Source organism: Lynx rufus, unplaced genomic scaffold (genome assembly GCF_022079265.1).
Source record: "Lynx rufus isolate CCGP_SWC_20201006 ecotype Redwood Valley unplaced genomic scaffold, mLynRuf1.p SCAF_9, whole genome shotgun sequence".
Lineage (NCBI taxonomy): Eukaryota > Metazoa > Chordata > Mammalia > Carnivora > Felidae > Lynx > Lynx rufus.
Window position 1 is genome coordinate 76,163,399 of NW_025814897.1, and position 18,781 is coordinate 76,182,179.

The 18,781-nt window shown below is 34.1% G+C and overlaps 1 protein-coding gene across 2 annotated transcripts in view; it reads left to right on the forward strand.

Moving 5' to 3' along the window:
- The window catches only part of PRMT3 (protein arginine methyltransferase 3), a 139,975-nt gene that overhangs the window by 80,532 nt on the left and 40,662 nt on the right, over positions 1-18,781 (forward strand). For both annotated transcript variants that reach the window (XM_047070907.1, XM_047070906.1), the window contains exons 11-13: positions 1,821-1,899; positions 15,207-15,394; positions 17,367-17,453. In XM_047070907.1, the coding sequence (XP_046926863.1) occupies positions 1,821-1,899; positions 15,207-15,394; positions 17,367-17,453 (354 nt within the window). The remainder of the gene's footprint in view (positions 1-1,820; positions 1,900-15,206; positions 15,395-17,366; positions 17,454-18,781) is intronic.

Consider the following 18,781-nt stretch of genomic DNA (forward strand, 5'->3'; position numbering starts at 1 on the left):
TTAATTTTCCTAACGTTGACACATTAATAAAAGAGCTTTGTTGCTTAGTCTTTTTTTTTGTAGGCAAGCATTTTCTTCTCAGTGAATTGGTGTGTTGCTGGGAGTGGGTAAACATCAATGTAGAGTTGCTGGTGTCCGTTTAATTAGGTTGTTTTAAGTGATTCAGGCTTGAGAGCTATATTTTCTATAGGTTTAAATGTGCCGTTTATTAATCTTTTGTGAAGATTATCCATCCCAGGTGTGCAGGTTTTTCTTGTTCTCGAGACCCCTTTAAAAAGTCTTTGCTCACGTGGTTAAAGAATATTGTATTTATCCTGTCAGTTATTTGTGCACAGAACAAATGAAGTAAGAGCAGTTTTGATTTAGAATGCTGTCATTAGGGCAGAATTCATGTTGTTTCACTCTAAGCAGTAATAAAGTGTTTTATGTGCTAAGCACTGTGCTGAGCCCTTGACTGTCCCTGCTGCCCCGGGGTAGTGGGGCGGTGGGGGGGTGGGGGGGGGCGCGGTGGCCTCTAGAAGGAGAAGGACTGACTCAAGCTGACATCTACCCTTCACTCATGATACCAGTAGTGGTAAATTTTCTTTTCACCTGTACTGAAATTGTCCTTTCATAGCAGAGGCATTACTGGTCTCTAAAATCTGGAGTACTCCAGAGCTGTAGTCCATGAACATAGAACAACACTAGTTGTGCAAGGTGTTGATAGGTGTAATACGTGAAAAAAAAAAAGAGGTTTGTAGTCAAAAAGTGGGTAACACATGGGTAAGGTATGTTCAACAAATTTTGAACATATATATATGAGTATATATATATATGAACATATATATATATGAGTATAAGGTATGTTCAACAAATTTCTTTAACAGTTTCCAGAACTATTGAAGCATCTGTGTTTCTTAAAGATTCCCTCCCTTCCTTTTTTTTTTTTTTTAAACAAAAGAGAAAGTCACTGGACAGGAAGCTCTTTGGAAAATGGTGTTTTAGACTAGGATTTCTTAACCTTAGCCCTATCAGCTTTTGGGGTTGGACAGTGTGTTGTGAGGGCTTCCTGTGCATGTTGTAGCCTGTTTGTCAGCATCTCTTGGCTTTACCTATTAGATGCCAGTAGCATCCTACCTTCCCCCGACCCCGCCAAGTTGTGACAATCAAAAATGGCACTAGACATTGCCAGATGTCCTGCAGGGGATGGGGTGGGGGCGGGGGGAGACGGGGACAAAATTTAGTTGAGAATCACTGTCTAGATTATTAATATTGCAATACTCCAAGGGTAGTTAGAGGGTATTTTAACAATTTCTGTCTCAGACTTTCCTTTTTAAATTTTTTTTTTTTTCAACATTTATTTATTTTTGGGACAGAGAGAGACAGAGCATGAACGGGGGAGGGGCAGAGAGAGAGGGAGACACAGAATCGGAAACAGGCTCCAGGCTCTGAGCCATCCGCCCAGAGCCTGACGCGGGGCTCGAACTCCCGGACCGCGAGATCGTGACCTGGCTGAAGTCGGACGCTTAACCGACTGCGCCACCCAGGCGCCCCTCAGACTTTCCTTTTAATGAGGAAGAAATAAATAGTCTAGAAAGTGGAAGCACAGATAAAGAAGGTTCAGTACATTCAACCATAATAAACTTTCTGTGTCCACGTTATAATTACTTGGAGAATTTAATGCAAAAAGTAATTTCAAACTTTGCAGAAAAGTATATGGCAGAGACAAAAAAACATGCCTTTTATAAAAAGAGTAGCCCAGATATTTAAAGTGTTCTACATATGAAGATATTGATTGTGCATTTCTAAAATCCTTTTTTTTTTTCATATTTTTTATGCAGGGCTATTTTCTTCTTTTTGAGTCTATGTTAGATTCTGTCCTTTATGCAAAGAACAAATACTTGGCAAAAGGAGGATCGGGTGAGTATAAAATTCTAGTTTTAATAATGTAATTTTAGTCTGGCAGAACCAAGTGAACCTTTGGATTTCCAATAAACTATGCATGACGGAGAAAGTTCCCAATAGAAATGAAAGATGTTTCAATTAGCTGAAGCTTGAAGGCAGTCGTTTACTGTTGATTGTAGAACATTATAGAAGATATGCAGGACTCTAAGTTAATGGTATTCTCAAGAATGCTTTTTCAAAAAATACTAAGGACTAGATTTAGAAACTATTTGATAATTGAAATCAAAAGCTAACAAACTCCTTTTGATTCTTAATCCTTATGACATTTAGTTGTTTTTTTTTTTTTTCCAATAGAGTATTTCATACTAGGTTGGAAATTACACACTTTACTGGCAAATTTTCCATGACTTCACTAAATATATAAACCTGTCATCTCTGTGTTTTAATGAGAACATTTAAAAACTGACTGGTTTCTAAGTTTTTAAAGTGTAGCATATCCAAACAGTATTTTTATACTGTATATATTAGATTTTTTATCAGTATTTTTATTGGATCCCAATAAATTTGGAAAGCTTTCTTATATTAATTCTGTATACACAAAGTGAAATTGTGTTTTTATAAGCCTTCTGCTGTGAACAGTTATATACAAACAGTCCCTTTCAGAGCAGGGATTATGTTTTGTTCATCTTTGATTCTTCAACGAGCTCCACAGCTCCTGGAACGTAGATGGAGCATCAGGTAAGTTTATTGAATCAAATCATTAAAACTGAATTGAATAGCATCTGTCTCCCTTTATTCACCTCTCCCTGTACCTTCACTTTCTCCAAAGTGTCAATATCATCAAATGGTTTCCACAGTCAGAGTACAGTTGATAAAATTGTTATATAAAAGTAGATGAAAATGAGACATTTTGAACTAGTGACATAAAGCACTGAATCATACTTATGCCTCCTGCCCATCCATATTCTATGAAATCACTTTGGCGATTATGATACAGTAAAAATCAGTGAGACCAAAACATGAAGCACAGAAAATTCTCCAGCACAATAGAATTCTTTTATAATAGCTTTTAAATGGATTGCCTTTCTTTTTCAAAATGCTCTCATTTATTTTATCACTATATTTTCTGCAAGCATTTCAAGATGTGTTCCTGATCTCTGCCATGAATCTGGCTAGAATTTTTAGATATACTTTACCCTACAGAAATTAGCTATATCTGATATATTCTATAATTTCAGTGGCTTTTTTTAAAATGACTGTTATACCTAATGACTGAAACTAATATTATCTACCATTTGTGGATTGTCTACCAGCTGCCAAATACTATACTTTGTTTTATATTATTACATATGTAATCCTCACAACAGCCAAAGGTGTCCTAGAGGATACATATTAAGTGGTCAAGCCTTGACTTTTTTTTTTTTAAATCGCGATCTGTCAATTCCAGTATTCCTGTTCTTTTCAGCATCCCTTTTTATTTCCCTATTAAAATGCACTTTATTAAATCTGATTCTTGTTTTGATGTTCTAGGGAAGATTCAGTTTCCATATCTCCCTGAATGGTATTCATTGATCTTACTGAAGGACTGACAGCAATTTAATACATTTAAATTGACTTCTTGGTGAAATTCATTAAGAACTTACAGCATGAATATAATGAGGTTATAGTTGAGGAAACAATAGCAGAGTATTTCCCACCATCAGGAATGAAGTGAAGGCTCCTAACTCTAGTTCTTTTTGTATTTTTATATAGCTAATATTAACATTGAGGTAATCTGGAGGCATATTGAAGACAGGTCAGCATTCAACTGCCTAGGCAGTGCTAGTGAATGTTGCTTGTTAACAGAATTAAGAGAAAAGAAGGAAAAGTCAGAAATGAGTAACATGAGGTAGCCTATTTAGCGTGTTTTGTGTTTGAGTGTGCCTTCCTGAATATCACCAGTCATGTATTGTGCTTGTTCTTCTGTTGCAAGGAAAGTTTTCTTTATGTTTTTCTGAAGGAAAGATTTACTAAGCAATTAGTAGTGCAAAGACTTTGGAAAGAGTTATTGAATTATGAGAGAGGGAAAATATTAAAATTTCATATAAGCATAAAGGAACCACGGTTTATTTTTACATGACTTTAGGTTCAGTGTATGTCTCACTATATATATAATGGTATGGATTATAAAACACAGTCAGCCAGTAGTGAGTATTTATTCTCCCTGTTATTGCCATTGACAAGCAAATTCTGTAGTATTTTGGAGGTGTTCATTTACTGCTATTGCTATTAATAAAAATAGTTTTATAACGTTAATGAAAATGGGTTTACTAAAGACTACTTCTGTTTTTAGCTAAGATTTAGTAAGCACGAGTTGTATGTCAGAAATTGTAGTGTTTTACATTCAACCAACTTATAGATGAAGAGGAAAACTTAAGAAGATGATTTATTATCAGAGGGAAGGAAGATACATTAAATAGGTAATGGGTATTAAGGAGGACATTTGTGATGAGCACCAGCTGTTTTATGTAAATGGTGAATCACCAAATTCTATACCTGAAACTAATATTGCATTGTATGTTAACTAGCTGGAATTTAAATAAAAACTTGGGGAGGGGGGGAGAAAATGATTTGCTGTGACCAATGCATATTTTTACAATTAGAATTAAGACAAAAACAAATGTGTGTTTTAGGATAACTACAAAGAATGTAAATATTTTATACTCTAACAATGTGAAATGCCGCATCTTACAAAAATTGGAAAGAGAATGCAGAAGGCAGGTGGGAGGAAGTGTATATACTTGAGTTGCTTTATCTTTGATAGGAATTCATTGAATCGCATTTAAAGCTGACAAATCAAGTAATAGAATTATAAGCACATTTAGCACTACAAAGTAAATGTTAAAATAATACTATTGATTAAAATTTACCATTGAGGTTTGTGACCATAGATTCTGTCTATATCTTGATTGTTGTGGTGACTGTATTTATCAAATCACGTAGAACTATGCACCAAAAAGGCCAAAAAAGAGTGAGTTTTATTACTGCATGTGAATTATACCTTAATAAAAGTGATGTTTAAAAAGAAAAAAGTGAAGTGGCATTTCCCACCTTCAGGTCAATTGAATTGTGACATGTTTTGATTTCTAACTTTTCAAAAAAACGTATTAAAGCTGTGTACTAACTCTGTGCCCACCTCTGTATTTGCTGTTAGTATTATCAATACATCTCTCTTTTAATTAAAAAAAATTATAATGAAAAACAAGGAAGGGGAGGAATAAAGAAATATACTAATTTTATGATTACTCATGATAGGAGATTAAATAGTGTTGAAAATAGAGAACAAAATGTATCTTATAATGTAATTACAAAGTTAGCTACTACTAAAACAAAAACACAGAAGTTCTTAAATAGAAGAACTAATACTTAGGAAGAAGTCAAAAAGACCATGTAGTCAACTACTTAAAAACAAAACAAAACAAAAACTAAAGATACAGAAAAGATAACATAAAATGGTGGAGTATGAACAACAACAACAAAAAATGTCCTATCAATAAATGTAAATTAGGGTTAAACGGACCTATTCAAAGAGAAAAAACTTCAGATTGGATCACCAAAAAAAAAAAACAAAACAAAACAAAAAAACAAACCCTAATTCTGTATGCTTTATAGAGTCACACTTAAAACAAGATCATTTGGAAAAGTTAAAAGGATGAAAAAAGATATTCAGTGAGCAAATCCCTCCAAAATGAAAGTAGCGGTCATGGTATTGATACCAGACAACAGGAACTGGAACAAAATATTATATAATCAATCATATGAATAAAGCTTAGAGCTAAGGCATAAAATCATGCCCATATTCATAGATACTAAAAAGGTTTTTGACAAAATACAATTTACGTTCTTGTCTTTTTTATGAGAAAATAAGAATAGTTGGACCCTAGCTTACATGATAAAGTATATTGTTTCAACTGAAAACCTGCATCATGTTTAATGGGGAGATACTAAAAACATTTGCCCTATAGTCAAAACAAGATTTGGATGGCCACTATTATACCATTTACTTCATATTATACCATTACTCAATATTTTATCAGAGGTACTAGTCGGTGCTATTAGAAAAGAGAAAGAACATAGAAGATAAATAAAAAGGGAGATAAAACTAATATTATTTGTAGATTCTATGATTCAAAGTAGGCACCTCAAGTGAATCAACTGAAAAATGATAACAATAAAAATTTAGTACATTATTGAGTTACAAAATAACATAATTAGAAAGAAGCAAAATTTATATGCAAACAGCATTACTACTAAAGGACAGAAAGAAGATAAATAAGTGGAAAGATAGACCATATTCTTGGAAGGAGAGAACAAGTGCCATAAAGATATCAGTTTTCCCAAAATTAATTTAAAATGTGTAATCCAAAAACATTGACATTTGTTGAAGACAGATAATAAGTACATGAGAGTTAATTATGCTTTTTCAATTTTGTCTGTATTCGATATTTTTTATAGGATAAATTTTATAAAATGGTAATTCCAACACACAGGTTTTTTTCTTTTTTAATTAGGCTTTTTAAACTTTTTAATGGCAAGAAAACTGAGATAGAAGGGTACCAGACTAGCAGACTAGTGCTACCAAATATAAAACATATTACAAAGCCTCAATAATTAAAACAATGTTTATTTCATTCTTTTTTTTTTTTTAATGTTTATTTTTGAGACAGAGAGAGACAGAGCATGAATGGGGGAGGGGCAGAGAGAGAGGGAGACACAGAATCGGAAGCAGGCTCCAGGCTCTGAGCCATCAGCCCAGAGCCTGACGCAGGGCTCGAACTCACGAACCGTGAGATCGTGACCTGAGCTGAAGTCGGACGCTCAACTGACTGAGCCACCAGGCGCCCCTTATTTCATTCTTGAATGGACAGATAAGTTGAACAGAATTGAGAATCCTGGTATAAATCCAGCAATATATGGCGTCTCATATAATTAAGGAAATCGTTTACTGTAGTAAATTATGTTGAGAGAGTTGGGTAGCCCTCTGTGTTAAAAAAAATAAGAAAAAATGAAAAAGTAATGTTTAATCGACACAATTAATTATAAAGTAATAAATCTACACAAAAAGTCACATACTGTAAATATTAAATGAGTCAAGGTTAAGTGCAAAAAAGAAAGGATAAAAATACTAGGAGACATAAGCATATTATTTCTTTATAAACTTGGGGAGAGAGGCTTTCTAAATAAGAACTTCATTCAGATGTGTGTATTGAAAGAGAAATTGATAAATTTGGTTATATCTAAATAAATAAATTTCTAAGTGGCAGCATATGCCATATGGAAAGTTACAAAAGAAGGTACAAACTGAAAAAATTGGACTGACCACAGACTGGATAGAAAGTTGAGCAGGGACACATGGGTGGCTCATTTGGTTAAGCATCCGACTTTGGCTCAGGTCATGATCTCGCGGTTCGTGGGTTCAAGAAGCTCAGAGCCTGGAGCCTGCTTTGGATTCTGTTTCTTCCTCTCTCTGCCCCTCTCCCGCTCATGCTCTGTCTCTGTCTCTGTCTCTCAAAACATGAATAAACATTAAAAAAAAAAAAGTTGGGCAAAGAATTGAATGGCAGCTCCCAGAAAAGGAAATACAGTTGACTCCTTTAAACATGTGCTCAGTCTCTTGTCATATTAAGAAAAATATCCAATATAAGAAATCTTTGTCTTTTTGCATAGAATATTCCTGTGTTTTTCTTGAAGTTACAACTTTTTACGTTTAGGTCTATGATTCATTTCAAAATAATCTTTCTGTATGGTACACAGTAAGGATGGATGTTAATATTTTCTAGTCATTTCTTTGTTGAAATGACTATCCTTTCCCATAAGTAGCTTAGCATCTTTGTAGAAAATTAATTGGCCACATATATGTGGGTATGTTTTTGTATTCTGTTCATTTGATCTGTAAGTCTCTCTTTCCACCAATTAGCATGCTATCTTAATTACTGTAATTTGTTTTGGCAATGTGGTAGTGTGTGTGTGTGTGTGTGTGTGTGTGTGTGTGTGTGTGTGTTTAAAAAATTTTATTTTTAATATATATTTTTAAAGTTTTTATTTATTTTGAGAGAGAGAGAGAGACAGATAGAGACAGAGAGAGTGAGCTGGGGAAGGGCAGAGAGAGAGGGAGAGAGAGAATCCCAGGAAGGCTATATGCTGTCAGCACAGAGCCTAACACAGGGCTCAAGCTCACAAACCATGAGTGAGATCATGACCTGAACTAAAACTAAGTGTCGGACGCTTAACCAACTGCACCACCCAGGCTCCCCTAAAACTAAATTTTAGAATTTTATCAATTTGAATCTGTCAGTCTGTCAATTTTAAAGAGATTGCTAGCATTGTGGTAGGATTGACTTAAATGAATAGATCAACTTGAGAATAATCAGCATCTTAACAGTGTTGAATCTTTGAAACCATAAACACAATATACCTTTTGTTTTTTCTAAGTCTTTAATTTCTCTTGGCAATATTTTCTAATTTGCAATATAGAGATCTTGCACATCTTCTGTTAAGTTTATTCTTAGGTATTTAAAATTTTTTGTCATTCTTACAAGTGGAAATTTTTAAAATTTCATTTTTCAGTTGGCTACCGCAAGTATAAAAATACAATTGACTTTTGTTTATTAACCTTGTATCCTATGACCTTGCTAAGTTTACATGATAGTTCTAGTAGTTGTTTAATAAATTCCTTAAGTTTTTCTATGTGACCATTCATGTTGTTTGCAAGTAGAGACAGTTTTTTACTTCTACCATTCCATACTTTCTACCTTAAATTTGGGGGGCAGGGTGGGGTGCCATAACTCTTTGAATAAAATAGGAAACAAATCTATTGAGATATAAATAAATAATCTGAAAGTTTGATTAAGATTGGAATATTTACCTATTTTCAAAGAACCTCCCCACACAGTATCTACTAATTACAAAAAGAGTAAATTTCAGCCCAGAAGCCTACCAGTCTCCACCTTCATCATTAATCAGGGTTGACATTCTCAGGAATGGGTCAGACTAAAATTGTGGTCTGATAGGAGCACATAGAAATAATTCATTTCTTTCAAACTTCCTCAAAACTGGTAATAGTTTTGTAAAATCATAATTGTTGCATAGAAATGTTAGGGGCTCATCAAAGGAGATATCTTCTTCCATATTACTAGAAAAAAATGTTTTCATTGCCTTTTATTACAAGCAAAATGAAAGATTTTTCCCCCTCACAGGACTCAATTCACATTTCTTATGGGGTTCTTCAGAATATACATCTTTGAGTTGTAATTATCAACATTAGGAAGTTGAGGATTGCATCCAGTACAATGCGCAATTACTAAAGCAGCCAGTTCCAAACTCACTGTTTTCTCTTCTTGACAGACCATCACCGTCACTGGGGTCTTTTTGTTAAAAATATGGATGTTCAGGCCCCACATCAAGATGCTTTTGAACCAAAAAGTAGGAGGAAAGTCTTGTTTTAAAAATTTATTTAAAATATACATTTTCCTTTCTATCAATCAAAGGTATTGTTGGAAGAAATAGAAATCTACCCTGGCTATTCAACAGAGAAGGAAGGACTTTATTAAAAGGATAGGTAGGGTAGGTTACTAAGTTTTTATGAGAACTAGAAAACCAGGCTGGAAGGTTATGCAGCCAGGAGTAATGTCCAAAATTATGTTACAGGACTGGTTTAGAAGTGATACCACTACCCTGATATTGGGCACTAGCTGACATATTACATTGCTGATCTTACCAACAGAAGGCATTGCTGCCTCTGAAAAGTAGCCAGAACTTTAGGTGCTTATCATTAGTGGACGTAGGTCATGTGTGCATGCCTAACCTGCAAGGGAGAGAGGGAAAGCAAGCTTCTGTCGTTTTCAGCTTCTGTAGGGTAAAGCTGGCCCTGCCTTGTAACATAGAGAATTTCACAAATAGTTTACAAGGGGGCAGCAAAATAGAGTGGCAGATACATAAATATATATTGGTCCACAATAGATCTGTCTTGAAGGTTTTGCATTGGAATTTGCATTGGAAACCTAACCTATGCTAATAAGAAATTAAGAAATTGCTTCTGTTACAAAGTCCGGATTTGCTGCTTTATCTTCCTTATATTTCCTTCTGTATGTGGAAAGCTGAACTGTACAGCTTATTCACTGTTCCCTCATTTCTACTTGTTTGCTTTCCTTTTTGGTGTTTCTTTTTGCCCCATGATCTCCTTCCTTAACTCAGCTCGAATAAGTAAAGCTGAACGTTTCCGTTTTCTTCACTTTGCCCTGAAATTTTATTAATCTCCCATCTTTCTCAACTCCTTTCTCCTTCCTCTTTCTCTTCCAACTAGTATCCATTTACCTAAGGAAAATAGGGTTCCTCTTTCCCTTTCTTCCATTTGAAAAGCATAAAATGTAGCATCATGCATAATGGAAAGCATATAGATCTTGCAGTTAGACCATAAATTGACCCACCTTTGTCAGATGACTTGTTATCTAGTTAGCTGATTAAGACCAGTAATTTGGGCAAATTACTTTACCCCTTGGAACTTTACTTTTCTTATCTGTAAAATGAAGATTATGATCTAGCTTTAAAGAATCAGACAAAAGTCTAAATGAGATGCTTCAAATGAAGTAGTTGCTCAGTAAAGGTGAATTCTCCTGAGTTACATCTGGTAAACTGTAGATTTATAGTAAAATGAGCTATAGCTAGTAAAATGAAGTTAGTGTTAGGTTTATACCTTATAAAAGTTTCAAAATGAATTTGGGCATCATACTATTCAGACTTGATTTTCACATAGCTTATCTCAGCATAATCAGCCACTGACCATGGTTCATAGTGTTTGGAGGTTTCCTTTAGTATTTCCATAATACACTACTTCCTCCTCTTCAGATCTGTGTTTTTCACATTTGTTACTTTTCTTTTGTCCAGTGATACTACAGTAGTACCGTTTTCTACTTTTTTCAGTACATAATTTTTCAATGCATATTGCAGCTACATTTTAGCCTAGCTAAGCTAGGATGTAGATATCCATATTATATAAATTAGAAATTTATTTCTAAGCTTATTCAACTCCAGGATATTTGCTCATTTAGTAACTTAGTAGTATACGTCCCTTGATGGATATCAATCATTTTGTCATTGACCATTAGTTTACTAAAATCTTTCTCCATGTTGTTGATGTATATTGTGAAAAGAATAGTTTATTTTTGACTTATTATCCTTCTAAACCTTTTTACTCTCTGGTTTTAATATATATGCAGTGATGCCAGTGCTTACTAGGAATTGTTTCTTTACGCATCTCAGTCTTATCCTTTAGTGTCCCAAAGTTTTTGAGGCATTTCTAAGGGATAAAGGATTTCCCATCTTTATCTGTTCACCATGTGAGCTGTTCTAGTGACAAATGAATTCTGGGCAGTGAATCGAGAAGGACACAGATGTCAAAGCCATGAATTTATAAATGGTCTGGTAAGAGGGTGCTTTGTCCAATCAGCACTTTGTTAATTTCACCTACAAGAAGGAGTAATTATTCAATTATGCTTCTATCTGACAAAAATCAAATGACAAATGGGTCAGGATGTGAAGGTAAAGGGTTAGTCAGGATTCTGGCAGGTGGCCCAAAATTTTAGACAGCTGTGAGGAGGTGGATATGGAACTAGATTGACCTATAACATTGATTACAGGTCCTTTATGAATATTCATAGCTCTTACTAACAAAGATTAAAAATAATTTCATTTCCAAATGCTAACAAATACAAAAAACATTTTTCTCTACCTTTGTGAAATATAATTAGCTTGACAAATATACCTCAATACTAGAAAAAGTAAAATCATATTTCTCTTTACTTCTTCTTAGTACCAAAATATTTTTTAAACATTTGCAAGTTTATTGGGGTAAATTCTAGTTCTTCCTTATGAAAAAGTTATCCTTACTTCTGAGTAGTATTGCTAGTATATCCTATTGCTTGATACAGAGCCTGAGGTCAGCAAACTTTTCTACAAAAGGCCAGATAATATATTTGCAGCTTCGTAAGCCATACAGTCACTGTCTCAACTACTCAACTTTGCTACTAGAACACAGTGTAGCCATAGACCATAGGGAAATAAATGAGGGTGGCACTATTCCACTAAACTGTTTACAAAAACAGCCAGGGGGTTGAATTTGACCCATGAGCCACAATTTGCCAGCCTTGATATAGAGACTTAAGATATTTTAAATTTTTTCACTAAGATTTTAATAATACCTGAAATAGAAGAACTCTGTGGGCTGTAGTGATTTGAATGTCTGTGCACTGCACGACTCCAAAGGCTATTCAGTTTCCCATAGACTATAGTGTGAATGACACTCCCTGAAGGTTTACAATATGGTGGCCCTGATAATGACCTCCCTCATCCATTTCTCCCACGTCTATATCAGTGGTATCCATATCTGGCCTGCTGCCTGTTTTTGTAGATAAAGTTTTATTGGAACATAGCCAAGCTCGTTTATTTACATATTATCTGGGGCTGCTTTCACAGTATAGCAGCAGAGATGAATAGTTTCAACAAAGACCATATGGCCCACAGAACCTGAAATAGTTACTTTATAGAAAATGTTTGCTGATCCCTGATCTGTGCCCTTATTATATTCCTATTTAAGTATAAAATTACAGGGAAAAATGTGGGAAACTTGTATGATTGTCATATTAAGTCCACCAAAGGATATCTAAAGAAGTTGCCAAATGTCTAAAGTTGCTGTAAAATTTGAACTCTTCATTGTTTCTCATATAAGGACCTGGTTTGAGAAAGTAAACATACTTCCACGTAGCTGATAGTCTTACTGGTTCAGCATATTCAACAAAAAGTCAGATTCTTTGAAGAATTTGTATTATCAGGAATTTAAACCCAGTCAAGAGGCTCACCATGTCTGTGAAGGAGGAGAGTAGAAGTAACTCACCTTACATGGCAGTCAGCTCGAGCCCAGTCAGCTGTCACATCTAACTCCCATGCCCCCTTGCGGATGACTTGAGAAACTTCGCAGTGACATAGCACCAAGTATTTTGTCTGGATGTCTCACGTCAGGCTTGAAAGGAGCAGTTGCTTTGATGCCAACAGCTCTTATCATGGGCTTTATTTGGAAGATAATTTAATGCTGCTGTCATTGAATAATAAATTCCTAAGTCTGTGGATAGAAACAAAATTTAGGGGGAGGGAAGGGTTATTTCTCTGCTGTTTAAATCCGAAGGCTGGTTAATAATCATGAAATTATTTTTGTGCATTTCTTTGGTACATACGTACTTGCTTTCAGTTTATTGATATAAGAAAATTTGATTTATATTTTAATTCATGAATCCCCTGAATCTTACTTGAAGGACAAAGTTAACTTTGTTATTTACTTATCAGAGAAAAAATCAAATCAATATTATTTTTTTAATTTGGTGTTATACAGACTTTTTAACTCTTGGAATAGAGTTTCTTCCTGAATTACTCTCTTCCCTCCCTTCTCTTAACACTTACTCTCTTGGTTTTCTTCCTACTTCAGTGGCCCCAGCTTCTCAGCTGTTTATTACCAGTCTCCTTTTCTTCTATACGTACCTTAAATTCTGGTATGTATTATGTACTCTCCCTAGATGACCTCATGAGCTCGCATAACTTACACTTCGCTTTATATGATGATGGTCCCAAATTTATATCTTGAACCCAGATCATCTCTTGAATTTCAGGCCCATCTTTTCAATTGCTTATTGGATACTTTTACCCATTTGTCCCATAGCATTGGACTTTCATATTCCTCTTGAATCTGACCTTATTTATTCACTAATGTAATGGTTACTACTACAATCTGCCCAGCTGCTAAAACTAAAAACCTGTGAGCTCTTCCTCCTACATATCCCTTGAATATGCAATTGATCCCTTGAACAATGTTGGAGTGAGGGGCATTAACTGCCCCACCCCCTGTGTAGTCAAAAATCTGTGTAACTTTTGACTCCCCCAGAACTTAACTACTCATAGCCTACTGTTGATGGAAGCCTTGCCAATAATATAGTCGATTAACATGTGTTTTGTGTGATATGTGTATTATATACTGTATTCTTAGAATAAAATAAGCTAGAGAAAAGAAAATGTTATTAATAAAATCATAAGAAAGAGAAAACACATTTACACTACAATACTGTATTTATCAAAAAAAACCCATGTGGAAGTGGATCTGTGCAGTTCAAACCCTTGTTGTTCAAGGGTCAGCTGTATGTATCTACCCCTTTCCATTCCCACAGTTGTCATTCTACTTCAGATCGCCTGGGCTATTACAACTATCTCTTATTCTGTCTCTGTCTTAATCTTGCACCTCCATTCATTCCCCACATTATATTCCATCTGGCTTTTCCAAAACCAACATCTGCTCAAGTTGCTACCCTATGTAAAATTTTTCACAGCCTTGTTATTATTCTTAGGATAAAATCCATTTTACTAACATGGTTTATCCAGCTATGTTTTCTTTGCTCCCTTATTATCTTTGTAGCCTTATATCTCTTTCTCTTAAACTAGAGTGTATATTAATTGTAACCCTATATGCACACTGCTTGCTCTACCTAGAACACTGCTTCCCACCCCCACTCCTAACTTATGTGGTTTTCAGTTCTTATTTTACATAATATCCCTGCACCCCTGCGATAGCCAAATATGAATTAACTATTTTTGCTGTGAGCTTCCCCGTACCTTATACTTCCCCTTTCTTAGTATTTATTACATCATGAATAATTGTCCATTTATTTATCAAAATTGTCTAAATATAAGTTTCTTGATAGTAGGGACATGGACATGGATCCACAGTCTATAAATTAGAATAACTTATCTGGCACATTCTTGATGCTCATAAATATTTCCTTTTTTAATACATAAGAGAGGTTAATATAAACTGGTCTTCTGTACAACTGTAAAATTCCATCATAATGTTTTTTACATGTCCCATATATTTTTAAATGATGTCTCTTTCTGTATGTTTCAGAGTAATGTATAAAGATTTAGTATCTTTTTAAAGTCAGCATATTGTAAGTTTAATGTTAATAAATTTGTTCTTTTCATGTTTATTTAATTCTGCCATCTTGTTTTAACTATTGTAATAGGAACCTTATTTTAATTTTGCCATTACCATAACAGAATTTTTTTTTTAGAGATTACAAGATGGAACTTGGTTGTTTTCCCTGATCTACACCTATGTTAATACCCCACCGCTAGTAATCAATTGCTAATAATTCATACTGATGATTTTGGTGTTTATACTTAGCCTTTTAAAGTATATCTTGCCATAAAGGGAGATGATGGTAAATTGTTGGGTATTTTATCTGTTACAGTGTACCCTGATATTTGCACTATTAGCCTTGTGGCAGTAAGTGATATGAATAAACATGCTGATAGAATTGCCTTCTGGGATAATGTTTATGGCTTCAACATGTCCTGTATGAAGAAAGCAGTTATTCCAGAAGCTGTTGTGGAAGTTTTAGATCCAATGACTATTATTTCCGATGCTTGTAGTATTAAGGTAGGTGTTTTTACCAATTTTATTTTAACAGACTTGCCGTTTTTATTAGTTTTCATTTATGAGTTCAGTATTCAAAATTAATATATTGATATTATGTTTGGACCTTCAAAACTATGATTATTCTTCCTATATTAATCAGTCTAATGTACCTTGAGGTTATAATATTTACGAGTTGATTATATCAGCCTTTGGGATCACTTCTGTTTGTATTGAAATTCCTTATACTGAGGGGCTTACAGACAAAAAGTCATTTCTGCTTCATTACCACCTCCCTGGCCTTATTCTGGTTTCTCATTTACAGCCAGATTATTCATTCATATCATATATTCTATACAGTTTAACTTCCCACATTAACGTTTCTTCCGCTTTTTCAGATTAAGTAGTAACAGTGAATTTGCCTATGAAACTAAAGTCCAACTGTCTTCAGATTTCTCGATTAATTCCTTTTCTGTTTTAAAATCTTATTATTCACAGTGTCAGTCTCTAGTTTTATTGTGAATTTTGCTGTGTCAAATTTACATGGGTTAAACAGTAAATTTTCAGTGAAAAGTCATATTGCTTCAATTAGATATAAATGAATATAGTTCAGTTTTAGGTTCAGAACATCGTCTGCTTTTCATAGTCACACTGTTACTTTCATAGCATCAATAATTGTACTCTGCATAAAATGGATATTCAGTAAATATTTGTTAATTTTCTTAATAGGTAAAATATTTAAAGTTGGCATAGAGTAATAACCATGTAAAGTTTCTCAACAAGAGCAAGCTGATTAAAATTGCTTTCGGCTTTTAAGAAAAAAACTATAGCCTGGCTAATGATTATAGGATTGTTCAATGCTGTGGTACGCTGATAGTAAGAGATTTATTTGGATTTTTTGGTTCAGGGTAGGAGTGTACAGTTATAGCCAACTCAGCCTCAAGGCTAAGCAAAAAGGAGAGTTGTTAGGGGGAGGGGCTAATTTTTGTCTCCAGTGATCTCTCTGTTTAATGCCAAAGACTACTATGAATAAATAGTTGAAATAGAAGTTTTTAGACTGAAAACAAAGATGTTTAAAAGGTACACATACCCTTTCTCTTTGTTTTTTAAATATTAATCATTTATTTGTTTGTTTAGGTAAATATATTTTGTTCCCTGTTCCACAGTCCTCTACAAGTAACAGGCAACCAAACTGTAACTTCTTTTAAATTTTCTGAAGCTCTCTTAAAGAGGGTAATGCCTCAAGTATAGTCCTGTGCATGGTGTATGCTGTGTCATAATCTGCTCATGGCAAGTCAGGCCTCCACAGCATCCCTTCTGGTTTCACTGCCCTGGCTTGAAACCGCTCCCCATAGTCCGCTCCCCATAGTCAAGTGAAGAAGGGCTTGAACTAGGGCAGAACAGGAACATGAGGCTCTTTGGCCATTTTTTTCCTGAGTGGAACCTTCATAATTGGTTTGGCTCGTTGGTTATAACTGTTACCGTTTTCCTAATATCTAACAAACTTCAAATCCAATTACAAAATAGAATTCTAAAACACCTTATCCTTTTCATTACCATATGTTTTCAAGTTGGCATTTCCTATGAAAATGTTGACTCTTATCATGCATAATTTATAGCAAATGTGTACCACTGGTTGTATACAAAATGATTTTAGTTGGAGCACAGGGAAAAAATTGTATTTGGAAGTATTTGAATGTATCTTAGAAAAACTTTAACAGCACATCAGAGCCATGATTTGATATATAGTATTCTTACAAGAAGTCTAACTAAAAATACTAACTTGGTTTAAATAAAAATTAACTAAATGATAGTGCTAGTAGCCCTTAAATTTGCAAACAATCCCAGAAGTGAGGTTTGAATGATTAAACCTTGCAAAACATCTGTTTACAGTAATTCTTTTTGCATAAAAAAGAAGTAATATTTATCTGTTTGTTTTTGGTTTTGTTTTCACGATTTTAGTAAATTCTTCCCTCTACTCTTTTTTAACGGGTAGCAAATAGATTGCCATACAACCTCTGTCTCAGCTTTGGAGTTTTCTTCGGATTTTACCCTGAAAATTACAAAGACATCCATGTGCACGGTAAGCTATTTCATTCTACTCTCACAAATTTCACTAGCAGTACAGTTGATTGGCAGGCTAATGAATTAATTACCAGACTTGTGATAAATGGAAAAGACTATTGCCTTTGACACTCTATCTTTGCCTTTGTTAGGCTATTGAACAGATCTGTTTTGATAGGTCAGTAGACTTCAAAAAAGTTAGTTCAGAGGAGAAAGTCATGTTTGCATAATGATTTTTTTATAGACTCTTCTTTATTGCCTCTCATGTAACTAATTGAGAACACGCATCTTTATCTTCATAGACAGAAGTTCATGTTAACTCTTAATAACTCTTAACACTCAATGTAGATGGAAGTAAAATACGTTTATTTGGTATAATATTTTATATTCCTGTGTGAGACATAATAAACTGATGATTTACCTTTCCTTAAAGAAACATCATGGTGTAACAGAACAAGTATGGGCATTAGAAAAGTTAGACAAATATGGATGCACATTTGGTTCTGCCACTCACTAGTTTGTTACTTTATTTAAATTACCTAAGTAATCTATACCTCAGATTAATCAACTGCTTTAAGAAAAATGGTAATAACTTCTATCTTAAAAACTAATTAAACAGATTAATGAGTTAATATATGTAGAAACACCTAAAAAGTAGCCAGAAGGGTTATTAAAATATATAAATATTTTTCTTAAACAATTTGTAAATGTATATTAATACTAAGATAACAGTATTTGTTTTTTCCAGGAGACTCAGAATATTAATAAAATGTGGGCCTTTACTTAAGAAAGTATGAATTCACATAGGCAATATTGATATATTATTTAAAAAATTGTATAGGTTTTGAAATATTAATCATACCTATACAAAATTAAAATTTTGGGGGCGCCTGTGGGGCTTAGTCAGTTAAGCATCCAACTTCAGCTTAGATCATGACCTCACGGCTCGTGAGTTCAAGCCCCACATTGGGCTCTCTGCTGTCAGTGCGTAGCCTGCTTTGGATCCTCTGTCTCCCTCTTTGTCTGCCACTCCCCCACTCGTTCTCTGTCTGTCAAAACAAAAATTCACTGAAAACTGTATAGTTAGGAACTGTGTGAAACAGATTATAGTTATGTTAACTTTGAGTCTTAAACTTGATTTTTTGAACCATTGACACATAAAATATTTTACGGCTTTTTAAAAATTGTCTCAGTTTATTTTGATCCAATAATTATTTTACATCCAAATGAGTTTAACAGTGTGCTTTGATGTTTTGAGGAATTCTTTTTGTTAAAGTTGGTTTTACAATTTTAAAAGGTAAATATCTAGATTACAGATTTATGATTTGGGGGCAATCATTATGTTCA